Source organism: Electrona antarctica, assembly GCF_951216825.1.
Source record: "Electrona antarctica genome assembly, chromosome: 12".
Taxonomy (NCBI): Eukaryota; Metazoa; Chordata; class Actinopteri; order Myctophiformes; family Myctophidae; genus Electrona; species Electrona antarctica.
In genome coordinates, this window is record NC_136793.1 from 3,332,124 (window position 1) to 3,357,423 (window position 25,300).

Sequence of the window (25,300 nt, forward strand, 5' to 3'; positions counted from 1 at the left end):
CACCGGGCCGTCTCTCTGGTTTGCATTGAGGAAGATTAGTGTATTAACGTGGGAAGGATGCAGACTTGAACGCTGCCGAGTGACTGTGTTCCCTGCCAGGGAAAATACACGTTCGCTGGGAGTGCTGGTTGCTGGAATCGCCAGGTAGGTCTTGGAGAGTTTAGCAAGACGGGGGAAACGACCCTCGTTCTTTGCCCACCACGCCAGCGGGTTTTCCATTGTGGGTATTTGGGGCAACAGTTGGTATTCGCGCAGCTCTTCTGCATTCGTGGTGGGTTTTTTTTTGTCCATGCTTTCGTAATGGGGCCCAAACAACTCTTCAAAGTCACTCTCCAGTCTGTCCTTTTTTCTTTGAGTCTCCGGTTCCACTCCAGCGCTGTCCTCGTCCTCGGCATCATCATCTATGGTGAAAATTAAGAGACATTAATTGCGTTGTTTTATTTATTTCTTATCTATTCAACTAGTCCTAGGCCTAGGCTACTTAGCTACAATTATTTGCACTATAATGATATAGTAAGCAATATAATATAGTGAGCAAATATAATATAATGAGAAATATAATGCAATTTAATATATTGTATAATAATAATAATAATAATAATAATAATAAAATATAGTGAGCATGAGCAATTTTAAATAATATATTGTATCATAATTCTTGCTATTAGCCAACATTAGTGGGGTTTTGATTGGGATTAATTTAGTTAATGATCATCACCTGTCGCTCCAGGATTGGGTTGTTCGTCTTCTCCCGGTACCAGGTCGTCCAGATGCGCCCAGGCTTCCTCTCTGATATTGGCTGGGAGGAATTTGAGTTGTTTGAACCGGGGGTCCAGCATGCATGCCGTGATTGGGACGGATTTAGCCAAATCATCAGTCGAATCCAACTTGAAGCGCGTTATGAGCTGGTTCTTCACGGTGGTCTTGAATGTGCGGGTAATAGCCAAATCGTTCTCTTTCGCTCTCAGCGTGTTGTCAACCAGGTTGAGTATGACGGGATAGACGAACGACAGCCCGACGTGCGCCTGACCGCACATTATGGTTGTTGCCTTGGCCAGAGGCCTCAGTACAGGTATTAGCTGCTCCATTAAATCCCACTGGTTGCTTTTAAGGGACAGGGCCTTTTTTTGGGACGGCTTCGTTGTCACCTCGTCGCTTAGAACGGCCTGTACTGGGATGCGCTGCTCGAACAGACATTCCACCATGGTGAACGTGGAATTCCAGCGAGTCGCGCAATCGTTTTGGAGTTTGCGGGGATTCTTACCCAGACTTTGCTGACATTTCTTCAAAGCACAATGTGCAACAGAGGAGTGGCGGAAATGTCCGACAAGACGCCTAGCAGCAGTTGTAGTCTTCGCAACATCAGGTAAATCTAACCCCTTTTTTATGGCTAGTTGAAGGGTGTGCCCTGTGCATCCAAGGTGGCTGGGAAAATGTTGACAGAGGTCCATTGCCAAATTCATGCTGCTTGCGTTGTCATGAACAGTGGAAAAGACACTCAAGTTCCACTCCTTTATGGTTTCTGTCAGCTTTTCGGCAATATTTATAGCAGTGTGTCTCTCGGTCATGTTGTCTGTTAGCAGCACTCTTGATTTGATGTCCCATGGGTCTGTGATGTAGTGAGCGGTCACTGTAATATAAGGATCCATAGTGCAAGATGTCCACAGGTCGGTAGTGAGAGAGACACTTTTACCTTCGATCTCCTCGGCAATGTTGCCTCTCAAAGTTTTGTACTGCCTGTTGATGGTCTTCCAGACTGTAGTATGACACGGGATTGTATAGTTTGGCTCGAAAAACTTTATTAATTCCATGAAGCCTTCTCCATGAAGAGCAGCGATTGGTCGGCAATCTTTGACAATAAAGTTGATAAGTAATTCTGTTATCTTCTTTCTTCTCTTGTCTGTGAGTGGGCGTTGGGAATAATCTCCCATGGTGGTCTGCTGCGGTGCAGTCTGCTTGGTGCTGGCCGCCGCGGTGCTGCTGTTGGCGGCGGCAGTGCTGCTGCTGGGAAGCGGGTGTTTCCCATTCAGGTGGTTAGACATAGAAGACGTATTGCTGTTGTACTTGAGTGCAATCTTACATAATTTGCACACCACCGTGTGATTGTCCTTGTCTTCGGTAAAATACTGCCACACAACTGAATTACGAGGCCGTTTAGCTGGGACTGGAGCGGTCGCGCCATGTTCTGTGTTTGTTGTAGCCATGCTTCTTGTTACTTTGGGGCGGAAGCAGTGTGCAGGTTGGGTCCGGGTTGGGTCACAGTCACACATGCCGTTTCCGATCTGGCTGGTTTTATTATAATATTTGTAGATTTAAAAACGGTGTACATTGGTGTCTATAATCTATCTGATAATTAGTAGATATTGAGGCCCACAAAAACGGGAATAAAAATAAAAAAAAAAAATACGCTTTTTTTTTTTTTTTTTTTTTAACCAACTAGTCGACCAGTACCAACGAGGTCAACTAGTGGTTTTACTAGTCGACTATTAAACTAGTCGACTAGTTGGTTAATGCCCTAGTCTGAATCTCAATGACATTCCTTTGAATGAACTTTACCAATCTGTGCTTAGTTACCTTCCCAGTGTCGGGATAAAACACTAAATAGGCTGGGCTATTTTTATCATATCCTACAAATATCCCTTTTTCACATCGTGAATCCAACTTTTTTCTTATTTTGTTTATATGCATAGCATGGGGACCCAAAAGTTCTCATTCTTGAAAGGTTTGGCCTCTTTCCTGTCAGCATGTAATATGGGGTCTGTCCTACATGCTTATTGAAACATCTATTTCGAATAACAGCAGCCGTCATTACCGCATATGTCCACAATTCCCTTGGTAATTTGCACTCAATCAGCATACATCTGGCCATCTCAAACAGCGTTCGCCAATTTCTTTCAGCTGTCCCATTCTGATGGGGTGAGTATGGAGCTGAGGCCTCATGTCTAATGGACTTTCCGCTTAACCCTTAGACAGACTACTACTGGAAAACACGTGGAGTTATGCATTAGTCCGGTCTGACTTGTACGTGATTTTCCGTAGTTCTCTTTTTTTACTAATACCAATAGATGAATTCGGTCCGCACCTCTGTATAGAGTATTGAGCATAAATATCAACTACATTTCCCAGAAAACTGTGTACGCTTTGCCATTGGAAGCTGATCCCACCCCCCAGTAAACAGTGGGGGCGGAGGGAGTTTTCATAGTTTTCAGTGTTCAGCCCGTTTGCCGTCTCGCCCGAGCGATTTTCTATCAGAAAAAGTTGAAAGCAGTAATATTTATTTGAGCGAGTTTTGTGGTAGTAGTATTGATCCATACGCGTCCCAGTCGCCTTCTCCAGTCCCCACCAGCCCGGTCGCTGGGACCGGTGGCTGGGCTTAGAACCGGAGCGGGGACCGGCCACTACCACTCATTGTCTCCTCATCGTCGTCCGATGAGCCATACCGGGAAACCATTGAAAGAAGACGATCAACCCGGAATGTTTTGAGGTAATCTTATTGTAGAAAATGCCCTTCTATAGTGATCAGAAATCATGGACAAAAGAAATCTACAAGCTCACAACGCGTCGCGCATAACCACGCGTTGCTTCAGTAAACGATGCATGTTTGTTCTCCGTATTTGTAGACAGTAAATAAAAGGAGCGAACATTACTCTTCAGATCAGATCGCCTATATGGCACGCTACAATATAAAATAATTGTACTGCCATGCGTGCATGGCTGCATGCCTGCTACGATACATTTGTACTGCACCGACCGACACTAACCCCCCGTCCAGCCATTAGCCAGCACCTTTTACTGTCTACAAAGACGGAGAACAAACATGATGATCTACAAGCTCAAACAGGTCACATGTGCGACGCGTTGTGAGCTTGTAGATTTATTTTGTCCATGAGTTATATGAGCTTGCATGATAATCGCATTCATTGTATTGTATACAATCATGATTTTACATTGTTTAGTGTGTCACCGTGTGATGATGATGATGACGATGATGTCAGATAGCCTACGTTCCCCCCGGCCAATAGCCAGTACCATTTCTGCAGTGTTTGCTAGCAACTAGCCAACAGCCAGTGGAATGTGGCGACGCGATGGTGCTGGATATTATACCCGCGAGCACTCATTGGTGTCATTCTAACGTCGCCTATTATTTTATCGTGATACTAGCAGCCAGCTCTACAAGCTCAAACAGGTCACATGCGCGACGCGTTGTGAGCTTGTAGATTTCTTTTGTCCATGAGTTATATGAGCTTGCATGATAATCGCATTCATTGTATTGTATACAATCATGATTTTACATTGTTTAGTGTGTCACCGTGTGATGATGATGATGACGATGATGTCAGATAGCCTACGTCCCCCCCCCCGGCCAATAGCCAGTACCATTTCTGCAGTGTTTGCTAGCAACTAGCCAACAGCCAGTGGAATGTGGCAACGCGATGGTGCTGGATATTATACCCGCGAGCACTCATTGGTGTCATTCTAACGTCGCCTATTATTTTATCGTGATACTAGCAGCCAGCTACAAACACCATGTAATAGTAGCGTGCACAACAGCTAAATGTTTATTTTTTATATATTTAGAACTGACATCAGATGAGGAGGAGGATGATGAAGACAAAGAGTCAAGACTGCGATGGAGTTCTCCGACACTGAACCGGATTCATTCATTTCAGGGGGGCAGTTTTTTTTTAAATTAATATTATTATTTAGCCTACACACACACACACACCGTCAAGAACAACTGGAATGCAGTGGTTTGGGGACACTGGGGAGTTTGGGGACAACTGTTTTGTATGTAGGCCTATTTATTTTCTGTAATATTTATTATAATTTTATTATGTTAGTAGTCATAAAAAATAAAAGACGCTTTTACAATGAGTTAGACCTGTCATGGCTATTTTGTTCACTATTGTGAGGTTTATTGTATATGACTAAGCGAGTTTCAACTGTGATTTACTCTGTAACGGTAGATGGTAATAACTCAATTTCTTTTTTATAATACAGTATACATTCAAGTCTATATTTTGATACATTTCATTGGCACCAAGTCATATCAAAACAATGTCCTTGGATGTGTTTCTTCATAATAGGTTTTTGAGATACATGCATGAATAGACAAGGTACTGGTAAGACTATGTAAACATGGTATATATCAAAATGTGCGTTAGAATGTCTAATTTTACCCCAAAAAAGAATTGAGTTTATATGATGTTCCAATTCAGAGCTATGGTGACTTTTAGCTGGATAGGTCAGATTGATCATGACTGACCATGCTATTTATAGATGGCAAAATATCTACAGTGGTACATGTGAGAAACTTTTTATTTTATTTTAATTGAACTAGACAACTCACCCTTTAAAATGAGATATTGCATGGCTATGTACGCCCAGCAGAAAAAAAGTTATTTAGAAAATAAAACTTCAACCGGGCATAACTTGTTTTGTTGTCCTAGAAACACTACCCAGTGTAAATGCAGGCTCTTTTAAATGGCTTCCAACACAAAAACTAAACATTTTATCAACTCAGTTAATTTTCTTCCTGGAAGCAGACAAGTCAAGCTTTCTCTGAAGGTCTTTCGTTGTCACACATTCAAAACAGAGAATTTTCAATAAATCATTCAAAAATGGGATTATGCCATAGAGAAGTCTACCTACTATATAGAAATCCTTGAAACTCTCAAAGAGTTAACAATGCCTGAAAGTGACCAGAAGTATACTCAGTACCATTATCCGAACGAATACACTTAATTTTCCCATAAGGTGAAACATCGGCAATGTACTTCTCTGTAGCTTGGACTGTGTCACTCTTAGATTTCAAGAAATAAACAAAAGTAGCTCCTGAATAGTCGTCAGTAAATGCTAAAGCATATTTGAATCCGTCTTTAGCCGTTGGATCAATTGGTCCAGATAAATCAGTGTGTACAAGTTCTAGTGCTGCTTTAGCTATTTGGTCTGGTTCTCTATTTCGGTGAATGGTTCTGAGCAAATTTACCTTCTATACACACATCGCATGACTTGGAAACTTGGAAATATCAACCTTGCCTTTAATTTCCATACCATCAGTTACATTCTGCAGTTTTAACACATCTTCGTAGTTGCAATGTCCCAGAATCTCATGCCACGTCTTGATGTCATAGCACCCATGACATTCATCAACATCAATACTCTCATCAACGGTGTTTACATAAAACAACCTGTCATGTACCTTAATGTCGAATGTCGTGCCGTCTCTCTGGATGAACTTGTTCTGTCCCTCTTTGAAGATGAATGTGGCTCCATTTGATGTTGCTGCGTTGACTGAGAAAATGTCTTGGGGAAAGGATGGAACATACAGCGCCCCCTTCAGCATCGTTTCCACCTCTCGACCCTTGGTATCTCTCAGGTTAAACACTGCAGTACCTCTCTTCAGCGCTACGCCAGAGGCCCTCACTCCATCAGCCATCTCCAGAACATTCCTCCGTGGCTCGAAATTCTCATCGAAGTTTCGGAACTTCTTCACGTCGGTCACAATATGTGACGTAGCCCCGGTGTCGACCATCAGCCCTCTGCTCAGAGTATTACTCCGACAAAGTCTCCCGGCGCCGTCCGAGTCGCGGTTCACCTGGCCCACCTTGAAGGCGAATGTGTGCTCCTCTTCATCCTGCGTCACATTGACGTTGTCTTTTCGTCTTCTCCATCTACAGTTGGTGTCGTTATGTGTTGGACTTCTGCAAAGACTGCACCACTGTCTCTGTTCTCTCTGACCAGCAGCATCTCCGCACTCAAACGATTTGTGCCCCCTCTGGCCGCAATTACAACAGGACAGTCTCATGTCGTTGTCCTTGCTTCTTAGTCTCATCACGCTGTCATCCCCGGAACTGCTACTGAACCTTTCAGTGATCTCGTAACTCCTCAGTTTGGCCTTAAAGTCGGCGAAGGTGATCCTGTCGTCACTTGGTGTGATGTGGATGGAAAATGGCTTATACGATTCTGGCAGCCCCTTCAGAACCATAGCTGTTAGCAAGCCATCACTCAAAGTCTCTTCCGCATTCCTCAGTGCCGTGATAGCTATTTCTGCTCGTATAATATAGTCTGTCATTGTTTCATCTGCAGTCTTCCGGAGCGACGTCAGCTCTGTGTACAAACTGATCACCCTCGGTTTCCCCTTGCCCGCATAGTGATCTTTCAGAATCTGTAACGCCTTTCTTCCGTCATCCGCTGCCTCACGCATAACCAACGACAAACTTGTATCATCGAGCACTTGAACCAGTTCAGCGTATGCGTTTTCATTTTTCTCTGCGTCCTCAGCGGCTTTCACCTCGGCTGCAGCGTCTCTTACTGCGGCCTCATCTGCATCGAGCATTTCTTCGTTGTCGATATCGGGCTCGTACAGTATAGTGTCTTTCAGCCCTTTCAGCCGGAGGTAACCGAGAAATTTTACCAACCATAATTCAAAGTTCCTTTCATCTCCGTCAAAACGAATTCGGCTCCATTGGCTACTGTTGTTTCTAATACTGGGCTCCATGACCTGTTAAATCAAGCTAGCGCATATAGCGTCAAATCAACAGTAGTCCTGAGCTAGCCGGAATACATTCTACCGAGGATGAACAAATTGACACAGAGAACAGATATGTCTTTGCTCTTTAGTCCATGGCCAAGAGAGCAGTGTGTTTATTTTCACTTCCTTATATGCAGATCACATGATCACGTGACCGGTATCAGGTGCTCTCAATAAAGGTATATATATAAATATACATACAATGATATATATATACAGGCAATTAATGATCATACATTCCAACACCGTTGTCTCAAATTGACCAGCAAAACTATAATCCTTGTGTGAGTGGTCCTTGTTCCAAATTGATTGGAAGTCATGTGCATATTGGTTGCCAGCAGGCACGTGGCAGCAGCAGCTAAGACGGTGAGCCTGTACATTTCACCCTAAAACTTGACCGCATAGGCAATCAAGACCATTAATTAATGACAGCTGTGAGCCTGTGTGTGACTGTCACTGTGTGGGGCAGGCTAATCCTTCCTTATAGTGTGTGAGAACGTGTACGTCACCAAGAGGGGGGCGGCATCTGAAAAGCTTGGGACGGCCCTCTCGTGGGCATTAAATTCTAGCCCACATCACTCAGAATAGAGTGACAGTGGTATGTATTTGTAAATATTAAGCTCGTTCTTGGCGACAACATGGTGACCCAACACCAGGGTGGATAGAAAGAAAGTCGGGCCCAAATACATTACAAGGACAAGGAAAATGTTGTGAACAAACACGGCTGTGCTTAGATACTTTGTTGAACATTATGTCTCTGCGCCCGTGCGCCGATCCAAGCCATTCTACGTCTTTTTGTAAACTCGTCAATCTGGGTTCCTTGATGCTGTCTCCATGCTGGAAAGCTGAACATCTAATTCCGTTTTCTGGCTCATTTCCTCGACGTGACCTGCTGTGGCACTTATTTACTGAGCAAGTCTGCACCATTGTGAGGTCAGTTTAAAAAAATAACGTATACAAGCACACGGATAGTCGCTCAATGTAAACAAACCAGACAAGCCAGCAAGTATGGCGGCCGCTACCACGTGACACATATGTTGACGCCCCCTCCAGGAGATTTTGGTACACCCTATAGTGAGGGACTACAGGGAGCCTGTGTGTGACTGTCACTGTGTGGGGCAGGCTAATCCTTCCTTATAGTGAGGGACTACAGGGAGCCTGTGTGTGACTGTCACTGTGTGGGGCAGGCTAATCCTTCCTTATAGTGAGGGACCTCAGGGAGCCTGTGTGTGACTGTCACTGTGTGTGGGGCAGGCTAATCCTTCCTTATAGTGAGGGACTACAGGGAGCCTGTGTGTGACTGTCACTGTGTGGGGCAGGCTAATCCTTCCTTATAGTGAGGGACTACAGGGAGCCTGTGTGTGACTGTCACTGTGTGTGGGGCAGGCTAATCCTTCCTTATAGTGAGGGACCTCAGGGAGCCTGTGTGTGACTGTCACTGTGTGGGGCAGGCTAATCCTTCCTTATAGTGAGGGACTACAGGGAGCCTGTGTGTGACTGTCACTGTGTGTGGGGCAGGCTAATCCTTCCTTATAGTGAGGGACTACAGGGAGCAGGGACAACTATTATATTTTACATCCTCAACATTGAGGTGTGCTAATACTACAGATTATACTATAAATAATATTATTATTATTATTTATTTTTAACATTGAAATTTACATCACTGACTTTAGGGGTACATAATAATAATAATTAACCAATTAACCATAGTATTAACAGGTTACCATTTCTATAACGTTTACAGGTTAAACCACAAAAAACCCTCATTGAATTTAAATGTATAAAAGGCATTTGTACATTATTTGCTATTTAGAGATATGTTGTGTATTTCAGCCTTTTGTATTTCAGCCACAACAAACAATATTAATAGTATGACTGCTCTATTATTTGACGCCTATCCTACATACAAAAAAAAATCAAACCTGTGTGAAATGAGGGGCGCTAATATATTAAAGTCTAACTCATGTTGATTAGGTGATGTAATGGTGATTATGATGTAACATGTCTATTTGCTTAGACACTATGACATAAAATTGTCAATGAGAATTAAATATTTTTGTAGGAGGGAAATCTACACTAATAGTTGAATATAGGAGGGCATATATAGGGGTGCATTTCATTTTGAAAAAAAATGCCTTATGTGCCAAAACATTTTTATTTAAATGTATTCAATGTATTCTATTGTTAAGTTGAATTAAAAAAAAAACTTATTTTGAAGTTTAGAAGTTTTTAAAATGTATTTTTTATTATTTTAATTGATTACTAAACATCGGTCCAAAACATCGGCATCGTATCGGCATCGGTGGTGTAGGTCTCCATTGTCTGGAATTTTAATGTATGCAATGAATTCATTCAAAAGTGCTGAATAAATGTTTTATGGACCCATAAGTGTTTATTATTTAAGTCACATTTTGCCATAATCATGTCTTTTGCCATAATCCGGTAGCTTTACAACAAAGATGTATTCGGCTATTCGGTATTCGGTTTTTGCCACATTAAGTGACGGTGGGGGCCGCATGTGGCACCCGGGCCGTCAGTTGCCCATGTATACAGTAAGTCTATACGGCCCGGTAACACCTCAGGGGGTCCCTCTACTGTACTCTACTGTACTGTCACACCCAAAATCACGTAATGGCTGCTAAAAACTCAGTTCCTTTAATATTATTGTATTGGTAAAAAGGTCTATTGCCTTCCGTTTGTTAGAAACGTTTTTGGTTTTCACCGCTGCTCTCCCCCCCCCCCCCCCCCCCCCTCCCCCCCAGTCCAAGAGAAGATGGAGATGCTCCCTCTCCCGTTGGCTAACGAGCGGCGCCCCTGCGTGCTGATTGGTCGAGACACCATGGCGCTGCCGGCCAGCCTCATCAGTCAGATCGGATACCGCTGTCACCCCACGCTGTACACGGAGGGAGACCCCGGGGAGAAGGTGGAGCTGGTGGCAGGTACGTTGACCTTTGACCTCTACACGGAGGGGGACCCCGGGGAGAAGGTGGAGCTGGTGGCAGGTACGTTACACCCCCTGACCTCTGACCTTTGACCTCTACACGGAGGGAGACCCCGGGGAGAAGGTGGAGCTGGTGGCAGGTACGTTACACCCCCTGACCTCTGACCTTTGACCTCTACACGGAGGGAGACCCCGGGGAGAAGGTGGAGCTGGTGGCAGGTACGTTACACCCCCTGACCTCTGACCTTTGACCTCTACACGGCGGGAGACCCCGGGGAGAAGGTGGAGCTGGTGGCAGGTACGTTACACCCCCTGACCTCTGACCTTTGACCTCTACACGGCGGGAGACCCCGGGGAGAAGGTGGAGCTGGTGGCAGGTACGTTACACCCCCTGACCTCTGACCTTTGACCTCTACACGGAGGGGGACCCCGGGGAGAAGGTGGAGCTGGTGGCAGGTACGTTGACCTTTGACCTCTACACGGAGGGGGACCCCAGGGAGAAGGTGGAGCTGGTGGCAGGTACGTTGACCTTTGACCTCTACACGGAGGGGGACCCCGGGGAGAAGGTGGAGCTGGTGGCAGGTACGTTACACCCCCTGACCTCTGACCTTTGACCTCTACACGGAGGGGGACCCCGGGGAGAAGGTGGAGCTGGTGGCAGGTACGTTGACCTTTGACCTCTACACGGAGGGGGACCCCAGGGAGAAGGTGGAGCTGGTGGCAGGTACGTTGACCTTTGACCTCTACACGGAGGGGGACCCCGGGGAGAAGGTGGAGCTGGTGGCAGGTATGTTACACCCCCTGACCTTTGACCTCTAGACCCCGGGGAGAAGGTGGAGCTTGTGGCAGGTACGTTACAGACCCTAACCCTGACCCTGAAAATATTGTCTATATACATACATTCATGAATCCACTTGCTGACCGGCTGTGATTATTGGGCCATTGTTTTTATAGGGGTTTCTACCATTAACATCCTGTGGCAGGGTAGGGTCACAAGAAACCCCTATAGGGGTTTCTACCATTAACATCCTGTGGCAGGGTAGGGTCACAAGAAACCCCTATAGGGGTTTCTACCATTAACATCCTGTGGCAGGGTAGGGTCACAAGAAACCCCTATAGGGGTTTCTACCATTAACATCCTGTGGCAGGGGAGAGTCACAAGAAACCCCTATAGGGGTTTCTACCATTAACATCCTGTGGCAGGGTAGGGTCACAAGAAACCACTATAGGGGTTTCTACCATTAACATCCTGTGGCAGGGTAGGGTCACAAGAAACCCCTATAGGCAGTGGCGTGCACAGATAGACACTAGGGGGTGCTAGAGCACCCCCTGCCCTTTTGGCAATGTGCCCTTTTGGAAAAAAAAACAAAAAAAACAAAAAAATATTCTCTTTTTTTTTTTGATTTTTCAAAAATAGCAGACCTACAAGCTCATAGCGCGCCACTCGGTGGCGCGCTATGAGCTTGTAGATCTGCTATTTTTCAATAGCTAAAGCATAACATAATGCTAACACCAAAAGGGGTTCCCGCCCAAAATGGATTAAGGCAACCGGCCGGTTCCACGCGCTGCACAAGGTGCCCTTTTTTAACTTGAGCACCTGCCCCTCTAAATGTCTGTGCACGCCACTGCCTATAGGGGTTTCTACCATTAACATCCTGTGGCAGGGTAGGGTCACAAGAAACCATTAACATCCTGTGGCAGGGTAGGGTCACAAGAAACCCCTATAGGGGTTTCTACCATTAACATCCTGTGGCAGGGTAGGGTCACAAGAAACCCCTATAGGGGTTTCTACCATTAACATCCTGTGGCAGGGTAGGGTCACAAGAAACCATTAACATCCTGTGGCAGGGTAGGGTCACAAGAAACCCCTATAGGGGTTTCTACCATTAACATCCTGTGGCAGGGTAGGGTCACAAGAAACCCCTATACAGGGTAGGGTCACAAGAAACCCCTATACAAACAATGGCCCAATAATCACAGCAAGTGGATTCATGAATGTATGGATATACAGTATCTACAGTATTTACTACAGGCTGCCGAGTAGCGGTTCAAAGTACTCCCCCTCTACAGTATTTACTCTACAGTTCAAAGTACTCCCCCTCTACAGTATTTCCCATTCCGTTATAGTCTTATATATAATGTTCAAAGTACTCCCCCTCTACAGTATTTCCCATTCCGTTATAGTCTTATATATAATGTAAAGTACTCCCCCTCTACAGTATTTAGAGTAGTAGTACCGGTTCAAAGTACTCCCCCTCTACAGTATTTCCCATTCCGTTATAGTCTTATATATAATGTAAAGTACTCCCCCTCTACAGTATTTCCCATTCCGTTATAGTCTTATATATAATGTCAGTACTCCCCCTCTACAGTATTTCCCATTCCGTTATAGTCTTATATATAATGTCAGTACTCCCCCTCTACAGTATTTCCCATTCCGTTATAGTCTTATATATAATGTTCAAAGTACTCCCCCTCTACAGTATTTCCCATTCCGTTATAGTCTTATATATATAAAGTACTCCCCCTCTACAGTATTTCCCATTCCGTTATAGTCTTATATATAATGTCATTGCCGTTATATTTCACAGCCCCCTCGGGTACATTATTGTTAACACAATTTGTGCCCAAGACGTCCACAGATTTTATATCGAATGTCTTAGTTATAATAAAATTGAGTCGACGTGTTTTTATTTTATTTTTAAGGGTAACTGTTCCAACGCCATCCACTGCTTCCAATAGTTATGATGGTGAAATACAGAGACCTAATTTTACATTATGTGCGTGCGTGTGTGTGTGCGTGTATGTGCGTGCGTGCGTGCGTGCGTGCGTGCGTGTGTGTGTGTGCGTGCAGGCTCTGGTGTGTACATGACTCGAGGTCAGCTGATGAACTGCCACCTGTGTGCTGGAGTCAAACACAAAGTGTTACTGAGACGGTTACTGGCTACCTTCTTTGACAGGTGGGTCATTCTACTGGTGTGTGCGTGCACGTGCGTGCACATGTGTGTGCGTGCGTGCGTCACGTGTGCGCATGTGTGTTTGCGTGCATGTGTGCATGTTTAGATAGCATTCCATGTAGACATAGCACTCTATAGTGTAAACACATAGTTTAATTGTACAGATATTCCAGTGTTAGACGGATGTTAAGTTCTTATAACTTATGATCCTTAGTCTATGTCTATGTGATGTATTACCAGGTGATGTACGTTCTTGATCCTTAGTGCCTATGTCTATGTATGTGATGTATTACCATGTGATGTACGTTCTTAGTGACTATGTCTATGTAATGTATGTGATGTATTACCAGGTGATGTACGTTCTTGATCCTTAGTGACTATGTCTATGTATGTGATGTATTACCAGGTGATGTACGTTCTTGATCCTTAGTGACTATGTCTATGTATGTGATGTATTACCAGGTGATGTACGTTCTTGATCCTTAGTGACTATGTCTATGTATGTGATGTATTACCAGGTGATGTACGTTCTTGATCCTTAGTGACTATGTCTATGTATGTGATGTATTACCAGGTGATGTACGTTCTTGATCCTTAGTGACTATGTCTATGTGATGTATTACCAGGTGATGTACGTTCTTGATCCTTAGTGACTATGTCTATGTGATGTATTACCAGGTGATGTACGTTCTTGATCCTTAGTGACTATGTCTATGTATGTGATGTATTACCATGTGATGTACGTTCTTGCTTACTGTAAATCGCTCTGGATTAAATATGTAGTATTTATTAACAGTTTGCAGAATTACAGTAGTCTAGTTTTTATTTGTTGACGAAATCGTCAGTATATTTAGTCTTAGTTTTAGTCACCATAGCTTGGTTTTCATTTAGTTTCCGTTTGTCAGTGGAAAAAGGTAGTCGACGAACATTTTTCGTCTTAGTTTTAGTCGACGAAAACAACACCTGCGTGGAATAAAGAAATATTGTTGCATCCAGAAGCATCACGTCCTGTTTTTATATATGATATATTATATAATATTATATATTATATATATTATTATATATATATTATTAGTTAATGCTAGAACCAGTTTACGGAGATACAACGAGGTATATATATGTGTATACATGCTGCTGATTGGCCCAGAGATACAACGAGGTATATATATGTTCATACATGCTGCTGTATGGCCCAGAGATACAACGAAGTATATCTGTGTATACATGCTGCTGATTGGCCCAGAGATACAACGAGGTATATATATGTTCATACATGCTGCTGTATGGCCCAGAGATACAACGAGGTATATCTGTGTATACATGCTGCTGATTGGCCCAGAGATACAACGAGGTATATATATGTTCATACATGCTGCTGATTGGCCTGTTATTGTTTTCCATAGAAACACACTGGCCAATAGCTGTGGGACGGGGATCCGCTCGTCGACCAATGATCCAAGTCGAAAACCCCTGGACAACAGAGTGTTAAACACTGTTAAATGTAAGACGCACGCACGCACACACGCCACGCCACGCACGCACGCACGCCACGCCACACACACACACACACACATACTGTCGGTACTGTATGTGTGTGTGTGTATCAGAGCCTTATAGTAAAGACTCAGTGAAATAGTGAAAATCTAACTAATAATAATCTGGACATTATTGCATACTTCAGGTAGGTCATTTATGTACAGTCATTTATGTACATATATACTAGATGTCGATGGTGACGTATTGAAGATATGTATCAATGCCGGGTTATAACTGGCTTTTGATGGTGACGTAATAAAGATATGTTTCAGATTACATACAGACATTACCTTTAATTCACCAACACTGAAACATATCTTCATTATGTCAAAATCAACATCTAGTATATATACCTCCGAGCATACGCATTAACAAAGCCAGCCGACTAGTCTTTACCCGTTCTGAATATATGAACAGCAAATGATGTTCAGTGTGGGTATCCTTCTTTTTTTCTTTTCTTAATTTTTCTGATGCAAGTAAGCTGAGGGCAGCGCCGAAATATGGCTGCAGCTGTGTAGCTCAATTTGTTGTCACCATCCCCTGTAACTGCAATAAGAGCCTGTCACTGTAACAAATTCCAATCAACTCTGTTGACATGGCAATAAAGTATTGAATCTTGAATCTTGTAATGTGATAGGGGGGGGGGGGATTAATTGCCATGGCAACAGTTACAATCCTGTGCACTTTTATATCTGTTGGATCATAACATACACTTGTGATGGTTCAGTGTGTCACGCAGTCACGCTGGGTCCGCGTTGTTTTCCCTGTGTGGGTCTGTTGCGCGGAAAAGTGTGTCCCAGTAGTAATCTGTGTCCGTCCCAACATGCATTTCACTGGTGACACTGGTGACACGTGATTTGCGGGGAGATGAGTTGTTTTTGACGCACATTAATGTAATTAAGATGAATGTTAGAATGTTTGGCGTGTGTAATGCGGGGCAGATTGAGGTTGGAGGACAGGGCTGTGCGGCCCTAGGTTCCGTGAGGCGGTCCGTGCGTTGTGGCGTTGTGAGATGGCGCAGAAAGCGAGCAGCTGTCTTGCTCTATGCTAAGGAAGTATTCTGACTGAAAGACAGCGACCGAGCGAAATAGACAGCGAGCGAGCGATCGCTAAATTATTAGATAATAATTATTATTATTATTATAATAATAATAATTATAATAATAATAATAACTATATTCTCCCCCCCCCCCCCCCCCCCCCCACAGTGTACTGTCAGAACTTCGCTCCCAACTTCAAGGAGAGTGAGATGAACGTCATCGCGGCCGACATGTGCACCAACGCGCGCCGCGTGCGCAAGCGCTGGCTCCCCAAGATCCAATCGCTGCTCCCCGACGGCCTGCCCAGCCCCGCCCCCAGCTCCTCCCACCACCCCCGCCGAGGAAAGAGAGGAGGAGGTCAGGGGTCAGGAGGGCAGGGCGAAGCTCCGCCTCCGGCCCCGCCTCCTCCCCCGTCGTTCGAGAGTTCGGAGTTCTACGAGAGCCAGATGAACTGTTCTCTCCTGCCTCACCTGCAGTTCGCTGCCTCGTCCAGAGGAGGCGCCACCACCACCGCCGCCACCACCACCACCACAGCGGGGGGAGGGGGAGGCAACGAACAAGAGGGGGGAGGAGGAGACCCGCCCACGACGACAGACCACGCCCCCTCCCTCCCTTCCTCGCTGTCCTCGTCCTCGCACCCCTCCCCCCAGCCCGCCGACCCCCCCGCTTCCTCCGCCGCCTCCTCCTCCTCCTCCTCCTCCGCTCACAGGGGATTGGCCGACGCGGAGGAGAGGGGGGAGGAGCCTCTAGAGGACAGCCAATAAAGCTTTCTTGAATATCGCCTCAGCCTACCTGTATGTATATAAACACACACTAGCTACCTGTGTCTGTACTAGAGAGAGAGAGAGAGAGAGAGAGAGAGAGAAGAGAGAGAGAGAGAGACATTAGCACATCAAGGAAGATGAATGAAGTTCCCTGATGATTTCACGGACGTTAGCACGTTAGCGTGTTAGCACGTTAGTATGTTAGCACGTTAGCGCATCAAGGGCGATGAATGAAGTTCCCTGATGATTTTACGGACGTTAGCGTGTTAGCACATTAGCGCGCCAAGGACGATGAATGAAGTTCCCTGATGATTTTACTGACGTTAGCACTTTAGCGTGTTAGCACGTTAGCACGTTAGCGCACCAAGGACGATGAATGAAGTTCCCTGATGATTTTACGGACGTTAGCGTGTTAGCACGTTAGCGCGTTAGCGCGTCAAGGACGATGAATGAAGTTCCCTGATGATTTTACACCCGCCCTCTCATATCAGTCTTAACCGGCCACGTAAGTCCCCTAACCTCACATCAGTCTTAACCGGCCACGTAAGTCCCTTAACCTCATATCAGTCTTAACCGGCCACGTAAGTCCCCTAACCTCACATCAGTCTTAACCGGCCACGTAAGTCCCCTAACCTCATATCAGTCTTATCCGGCCACGTAAGTCCCCTAACCTCATATCAGTCTTATCCGGCCACGTAAGTCCCCTAACCTCACATCAGTTTTAACCGGCCACATAAGTCCCCTAACCTCACATCAGTTTTAACCGGCCACGTTAGTCCCCTAACCTCACATCAGTTTTAACCGGCCATGTAAGTCCCCTAACCTCATATCAGTTTTAACCGGCCATGTAAGTCCCCTAACCTCATATCAGTTTTAACCGGCCACGTAAGTCCCCTAACCTCACATCAGTTTTAACCGGCCATGTAAGTCCCCTAACCTCACATCAGTTTTAACCGGCCACGTAAGACCCCTAACCTCACATCAGTTTTAACCGGCCACGTAAGTCCCCTAACCTCACACCTCTTTTAACCGGCCACGTAAGTCCCCTAACCTCACATCAGTTTTAACCGGCCACGTAAGTCCCCTAACCTCACATCAGTTTTAACCGGCCACGTAAGTCCCCTAACCTCACATCAGTTTTAACCGGCCACGTAAGACCCCTAACATCACATCAGTTTTAACCAGCCACGTAAGTCCCCTAACCTCACATCAGTTTTAACCGGCCACGTAAGTCCCCTAACCTCACATCAGTCTTAACCGGCCACGTAAGTCCCCTAACCTCACATCAGTCTTAACCGGCCACGTAAGTCCCCTAACCTCATATCAGTCTTAACCGGCCACGTAAGTCCCCTAACCTCACATCAGTCTTAACCGGCCACGTACGTCCCCTAACCTCACATCAGTTTTAACCGGCCACGTAAGTCCCCTAACCTCACATCAGTTTTAACCGGCCACGTAAGTCCCCTAACCTCACATCAGTTTTAACCGGCCACGTAAGTCCCCTAACCTCACATCAGTTTTAACCGGCCACGTAAGTCCCCTAACCTCACATCAGTTTTAACCGGCCACGTACGTCCCCTAACCTCACATCAGTTTTAACCGGCCACGTAAGTCCCCTAACCTCACATCAGTTTTAACCGGCCACGTAAGTCCCCTAACCTCACATCAGTTTTAACCGGCCACGTAAGTCAGTTTCCCGATGGTGTTTTCGGCAGTAGTTTCACTTCCACAGTTCCATAGCGGCCTATACTGGCGGCGTGCAGTAAGTATGTGATGTGGAAATGTCCAGGGACGTAGCTGACCATTGGGGTTGCCCTACTCGGAAATAGTGCTGCCTCCTCAATGCGTTTTCTCATGCAGACGGCTACTTTTGCTGTTTGTGAGGACGCACACACGAGGGGTGGAGCGTTGGAGAAAATGTGTTATTGTGAGGGTCGGGCTTAGCACTTTTTTGGCACATTTTGTTGCCCCCCCTCGGCGTGTTGCCCCCCCTCTGCGCTGCCCCCCCTCGGCGTGTTGCCCCCCTCGGCGCGTTGACCCCCCCTCGGCGCGTTGCCCCCCCTCGGCGCGTTGCCCTCCCTCGGCGTGTTGCCCCCCTCGGCGCGTTGCCCCCCCTCGGCGCGTTGCCCCCCGTCGGCGTGTTGCCCCCCCTCGGCGTGTTGCCCCCCCTCGGCGCGTTGCCCTCCCTCGGCGCGTTGCCCTCCCTCGGCGCGTTGCCCTACAGTGCGTAATTGCGTATTGCGCGTATACTACGTATAGGTAGCGACGTCACTGGAAATGTCCATCCTGGCTGCAATGAATGGTCTTGATAAGAAGATACTGGTGATTACAGGTTGATAATGTTCGAAGCGGGTATTTTTGTCGGACTCTAGCCTCTGTTTGTCTGTCTGTCTGTCTGTCTGTCCGTCTGTCCGTCTGTCCGTCTGTCTGTCTGTCTGTCTGTCTGTCTGTCTGTCTGCCTGTCTGTCTGCTAGGCACTCTGCATGTCATACAGCCTATGGGACTGATGATGCTGTTAATGAATTCAAACGTATATTAATAATAATTATTATAATAATATTAATAATTATTATAAAACAATAATAAAAAGCTTCTTAATAATCACCATGTCTTTTTGAGTGGGTTGTTGTTGTTATTATACTTGTTACCTGCGCACGCAGAGCGCGCAGGTACTGTGTTCGGCTGGATAGAAAGGGGTACGCGTGGTTATAATTGGCTGTTGATGGTGACGTATAATTAAGATATGTTTGTAAAAGGTAACATAATGTATGTATGTATGTATGTATGTATGTATGTATGTATGTATGTATGTCGGTAAGAATGGTGGTCCCTTATTGGCTGTTGACGGTGACATAACTATAAGGTACTTCAAGGTAGGTATACATACATATTTTATAGACGGGCTGATCGTAAGTTCATAGAGGGTCGGCAGTACTTGCACGCTCTGCTTGCGCACAAGCAGGCCATGCATGTAGGAGCTCCTGTTTTGAAGGCATCCCGGCACCGATTGTGTTAAGGCACAATAAGGCAAAATTACCTAAAATTCATTCTGCTTTCAGTATCATGTGACGTGTCAAACTAGGGGGTTTTCATGATTTTTGTGGTGCTTTGCACCAAAAACACTCCATGGGCTAAAAACAGCCATAGCCGTCATCACAGATGTGATGATGTCAGCACAAAATGTGATGAGGTCAGCACATTTGAGCACATTTGGGCAAGTGGCCTATGGTCGTTTTTAGCCCAAGGAGTGTTTTTTGTGCAACACTAATGCTTGGAATGGATTCAGAATCATGAAAACCCCCTAGTTTGACACTTCACATGATACTGAAAGCAGAATGAATTGTAGGTAATTTTGCCTTACCTTAACAGGTTTTTGATGGTGGCCAATCAGCGGCAGCTAGAGGCGGGATCAAGGCATACACAGTGCTGCCTTGATCCCGCCTCTAGCTGCCGCTGATTGGCCAGGCCGTTTGGTGGCCGGAGCATCTAGTCTGCCTGAGAGTTCCCAGATGGGAGCAGGAGGGGGGAACCCAGTGTACTCTCTGCTGCCCCATCTGGCGGAGTCAGGTTAATATGGATTTGGGGCTCTCATGAATTTCCCCCGCATTTTAGCGATTCACATGGGGGGCTCAATTTGTATAACAAATGAACTGCTCCTGGCGGAACGTTCCGTCAGAAGGAATCCAACCAGCAACTGCTTCTGGCGTAACTGTGGAGCTGTGGAACTGTGGAGCTGTGGAGCTGTGGAGCTGTGGAACTGTGGAGCTGTGGAGCTGTGGAACTGTGGAGCTGTGGAACTGTGGAGCTGTGGAGCTGTGGAACTGTGGAGCTGTGGAGCTGTGGAGCTGTGGAACTGTGGAGCCGTGGAGCCGTGGAGCTGTGGAGCGGTCTCCCCACCCACCTGAGAGCCCCACAGTCGGTCGACACTTTCAAGAGAGGACTAAAAACGTTCCTTTTTAAGTTTTTACAAAAGCATTTTTATAGCCCTGCCCTTATGTTTTAAATGTTCCTGTTCTATTAGATGTTTTTAATGGTGTGTTGTTTATTCTGCTTTTATTAATTTGCTGTAGCAATTTGAGTTTCTGAATATAAAGTGCGTTATAAATAAAATCCATTATATGGATAGAAATACCGGTAGGTCAACAATACAAATGAGCTAGTTTTGTGGATTTATTTTTAACCCCCCAGTGACCTCCAGTGACCTCCACCAAATGACCAGAACTACTTAATATTCACCAAAATCAGAACAGAAATCCCACCACGTGACTCGATCAGGTAGTCAATTAAGTTCTGGTCTGGTTTTGGTCAATATTAACTAACACTAACATTAACTCTGTTTGACCAGAATGGAACAGAGCCTTCATTAGCATCATTAACACTGACTCTGTTTGACCAGAATGGAACAGAGCCTTCATTAGCATCATTAACACTGACTCTGTTTGACCAGAATGGAACAGAGCCTTCATTAGCATCACTAACACGGACTCTGTTTGACCAGAATGGAACAGAGCCTTCGTTAGTATCATTAACACCGACTCTGTTTGTCCAGAATGGAACAGAGCCTTCGTTAGCATCATTAACACCGACTCTGTTTGACCAGAATGGAACAGAGCCTTCATTAGCATCATTAACACCGACTCTGTTTGACCAGAATGGAACAGAGCCTTCATTAGCATCATTAACACTGACTCTGTTTGACCAGAATGGAACAGAGCCTTCATTAGCATCACTAACACGGACTCTGTTTGACCAGAATGGAACAGAGCCTTCGTTAGTATCATTAACACCGACTCTGTTTGACCAGAATGGAACAGAGCCTTCATTAGTATCACTAACACTGACTCTGTTTGACCAGAATGGAACAGAGCCTTCATTAGCATCATTAACACTGACTCTGTTTGACCAGAATGAAACAGAGCCTTCATTAGTATCATTAACACTGACTCTGTTTGTCCAGAATGGAACAGAGCCTTCATTAGCATCATTAACACTGACTCTGTTCGACCAGAATGGAACAGAGCCTTCATTAGTATCATTAACACTGACTCTGTTTGTCCAGAATGGAACAGAGCCTTCATTAGCATCATTAACACTGACTCTGTTCGACCAGAATGGAACAGAGCCTTCATTAGTATCATTAACACTGACTCTGTTTGTCCAGAATGGAACAGAGCCTTCGTTAGCATCACTAACACGGACTCTGTTTGACCAGAATGGAACAGAGCCTTCGTTAGCATCACTAACACGGAGTCTGTTTGACCAGAATGGAACAGAGCCTTCATTAGCATCACTAACACGGACTCTGTTTGACCAGAATGGAACAGAGCCTTCGTTAGCATCACTAACACGGACTCTGTTTGACCAGAATGGAACAGAGCCTTCATTAGTATCAGCGGTAACACCTAAATAAGGAAGGGGCCTGCAAGTTATTTCCAAAATGGTGTGTTTGCAGCGACATACCAAAGCCTACATGGGTTGTGCAGTCGACGCGCTGTGATTGGCCAGTCGCTGTGATTGACAGCCTAAACCTAACCTTAACCTCAGTATAACTATACCTAAACCTAACCCCAGTAAAACTATACCTAAACCTAACCCTAACCTTAACCTCAGTAAACTTGCCCGGGGGGCGTGGTTATAAGCACAACCCGTGTAGGATTTAATATGTAGCGTGTTTGCATAGAGCCTATTGTATACAGTAGTAGACTGTAGTGGGAGTCTCTGTAACTAACTGGGGCTCTTGGCCTGAAAAAAACGCTGAATAGCCCTGAATATGGTTTGGGTGTGTTGCTGCTGCCATCTCCTGGTCGGAAGTGGGAAGTGGGTTCCTAACTTTCTCTTCAGTAGGTAGTGTAGAAGCCATCCTCACTGTTTTGTATGTCTATTTATTATTATCACAATGTTGTAGCTATTTGGCATTATTGTCTCCACCAGGCCGAAGGCATGGGGAGAGAGTATGTTTTGCACTCCGTCCGTCCGTCCGTGTGTGTGTGTGTGTGTGTGTGTGTCCGTCCGTCCGTCCGTCCGTCCTTCCGTCTGTGAACAGCTAATCTCCGGCACCGTTAACCCGGTCGATGCCACATTTTGCACACACACTCCCTGGATGCCAACGATGAACCTCTGCCCCACATTTTCCAGAACGGCCTGTTATAGCGCCACCAGGAGGCTGCTTTGTGCAAAACAAGTTTTTGGACAGTACACCTACAGATTTTGTCCAAACATCACGCAAATTGGTACACAGTCTCTCTAGAGCCATTCAACGAAACGGGTCTTTCAGATTTCTCAGACTCCATCCTGATTGGCTAAGATTGGCTTCCAAAGTTCGCAGGAGTTCTCAGTTTCAAACAAAATGCTGCAAATCATGAACACATCGTGTGATTTCCATGAAATTGTGCACGCACATTCCCACTAGGCCGAGGAGGAAATGTCACATGAACATTTTCAACTCAGCCTCATGGTGGCGCTATAACTGGCCGAAAAGTGTTTTACCTCTAACTGCACGGATCTGTGGATAACTTTTTATGCCAACTCCCTAGAGGCCAAGGAAAAACCTTTGCCTGGAATTTTTCACATCTGCTCTTTATAGCGCCACCAGGAGGCCGACAAAACACATTTTCAAATATTACTCCTTCAGATTTTATCCAAATTTCACGCAAATCGGTACACATGCTCTTCATAGTCATGTGTTCAACACGGGTTTGTTTGATTTCTCATAATCCACCCTCATTGGCTACGATTGGCTTCTAAACCTTTCAGGAGTAGCCCGCTTTGGACCCGCTTTGTACAAATCGCCACAACTACTCAACGCAGCGTCTGATTGTGGTGAAACTGCATGCATATTCCCACTAGGCTTTGGAAGAAATGCCACTTGACAGTTTTCAAATCAGCCTCATGGTGGCGCTACAACAGGCCAAGCCGCATCACACACACACACACACACACACACACACACACACACGTTTATATTGCTCCTAAACATTTTGCCAAACATCACACACACACTCCTATCCTCCTGGTGGAGACCTGTGCCCAGATGGGCACTTTTTCTAGTTGGGCACTGGTTTGATGGGTTGTAATTTAATTATTGTTTGGATAACAGGGGCACGCCTCCCCAGGCCTAATTGCTTGACAGAGGGTATAAGTAGGCCTGGGTGATTGGGGAGCGGCATGCACCTGGTGGACAAACGTTTTTTACCAGATAGACAACACAGAAGATACAATGCCAGAATGAGCTATTTGTAATGTACTATCACTGCACTTTAATGGAAGTAAATGCAACCAAAAACGACTGTGGACATTGATTATTTTATTCTGTGTACATCCAAAGTCTCTGGGTGCATCAGTGGGTTTGTTGGCTAAGGTGGAAATATTTGGAACCAACAAAGAGCCGCAACAGGTAGCCTATACTTCTTGGTATTTGGTACTATTTTACCTTCACCACTTTTAGAATGTAAACATATTTGTAGTTAAAACACTAAGGGTGCGTTCGGAAATAGCGCACTGTGCAATGCAAACTAATAGGCGAGTGCGCTCCTGGTGCGCATTCCCAAACGCACCCTAAGTCCTGCTAATGAACAAAATGAAATACTACTACTACTATACCAGTAAGACACCCTGAGGGCGAGAAGCAGAGCCATCTAATAGAAGAGTTACGACATTGAGGGGGCAGAAACCCAGAGCCATCTAATAGAAGAGTTACGATATTGAGGGGGCGGAAACCCAGAGCCATCTAATAGAGTTAGGATATTGAGGAGGCAGAAACCTAGCGCTGTTCATGCTTGCAAGAGGGACAAGCTGGAGTTGGAAATACATTGTTTTCAACGAGGGCGGCGCAAATAAGAGCAATTTTAAGCATGTGCAGCATTATTTAACAACTGTTTTAAAGTATTGTACACTAGCAACAACTAAAGTATCTGTAATGTTTATGTTGTACTATTACTACAAAACAATCTACCCGAGTCCAATGCATTTCTGCCTACTTCCGGTCCAGGACTTGTCCCAGTTGGTTGTCCCCATTCTCAATAGATGTCTATGTAGGAGAGCCACCATTGGACTGAAGCCCCATGAAGTGACCAATAGAAGTCTATGTAGGAGAGCCTCATTGGACTGAAGCCCCATGAAGTGACCAATAGAAGTCTATGTAGGAGAGCCTCCATTGGACTGAAGCCCCATGAAGTGACCAATAGAAGTCTATGTAGGAGAGCCTCCATTGGACTGAAGCACCATGAAGTGACCAATAGAAGTCTATGTAGGAGAGCCTCCATTGGACTGAAGCCCCATGAAGTGAACGCAGTTTGCGTAACTCTGTCTATATCTAAGGCTCTGGGTCGCCCTAAAGGGCGAGGTCACGCTTGATGAGGTCAGATCAACAAGAGTTGCTGGCCGGCTCCATATATGCCGATCTAGGTGATGATCCAGTCTTCTCCATGTATGGTTATCCAGGGTTAGATGAGGTCAGTGTTGTGATCTTCATATATGGAGACGGCCATATGTGGTGGTGTGACGTGTCACGAGGTGTGACCATATAT

The 25,300-nt window shown here is 45.4% G+C and overlaps 1 protein-coding gene across 1 annotated transcript in view; it reads left to right on the forward strand.

Annotated features, from left to right (window-relative positions):
• Positions 1–16,775, forward strand: part of nacc2l (NACC family member 2-like) — a gene marked incomplete at both ends in the record, with an annotated part of 28,608 nt that extends 11,833 nt beyond the window's left edge. The window contains 5 exons of the mRNA XM_079515934.1: positions 10,300–10,476; positions 13,333–13,438; positions 14,839–14,936; positions 16,180–16,464; positions 16,546–16,775. Of these exons, the coding sequence (XP_079372060.1) occupies positions 10,300–10,476; positions 13,333–13,438; positions 14,839–14,936; positions 16,180–16,464; positions 16,546–16,775 (896 nt within the window). The remainder of the gene's footprint in view (positions 1–10,299; positions 10,477–13,332; positions 13,439–14,838; positions 14,937–16,179; positions 16,465–16,545) is intronic.
• Between the last annotated feature and the right edge of the window lie 8,525 nt (positions 16,776–25,300).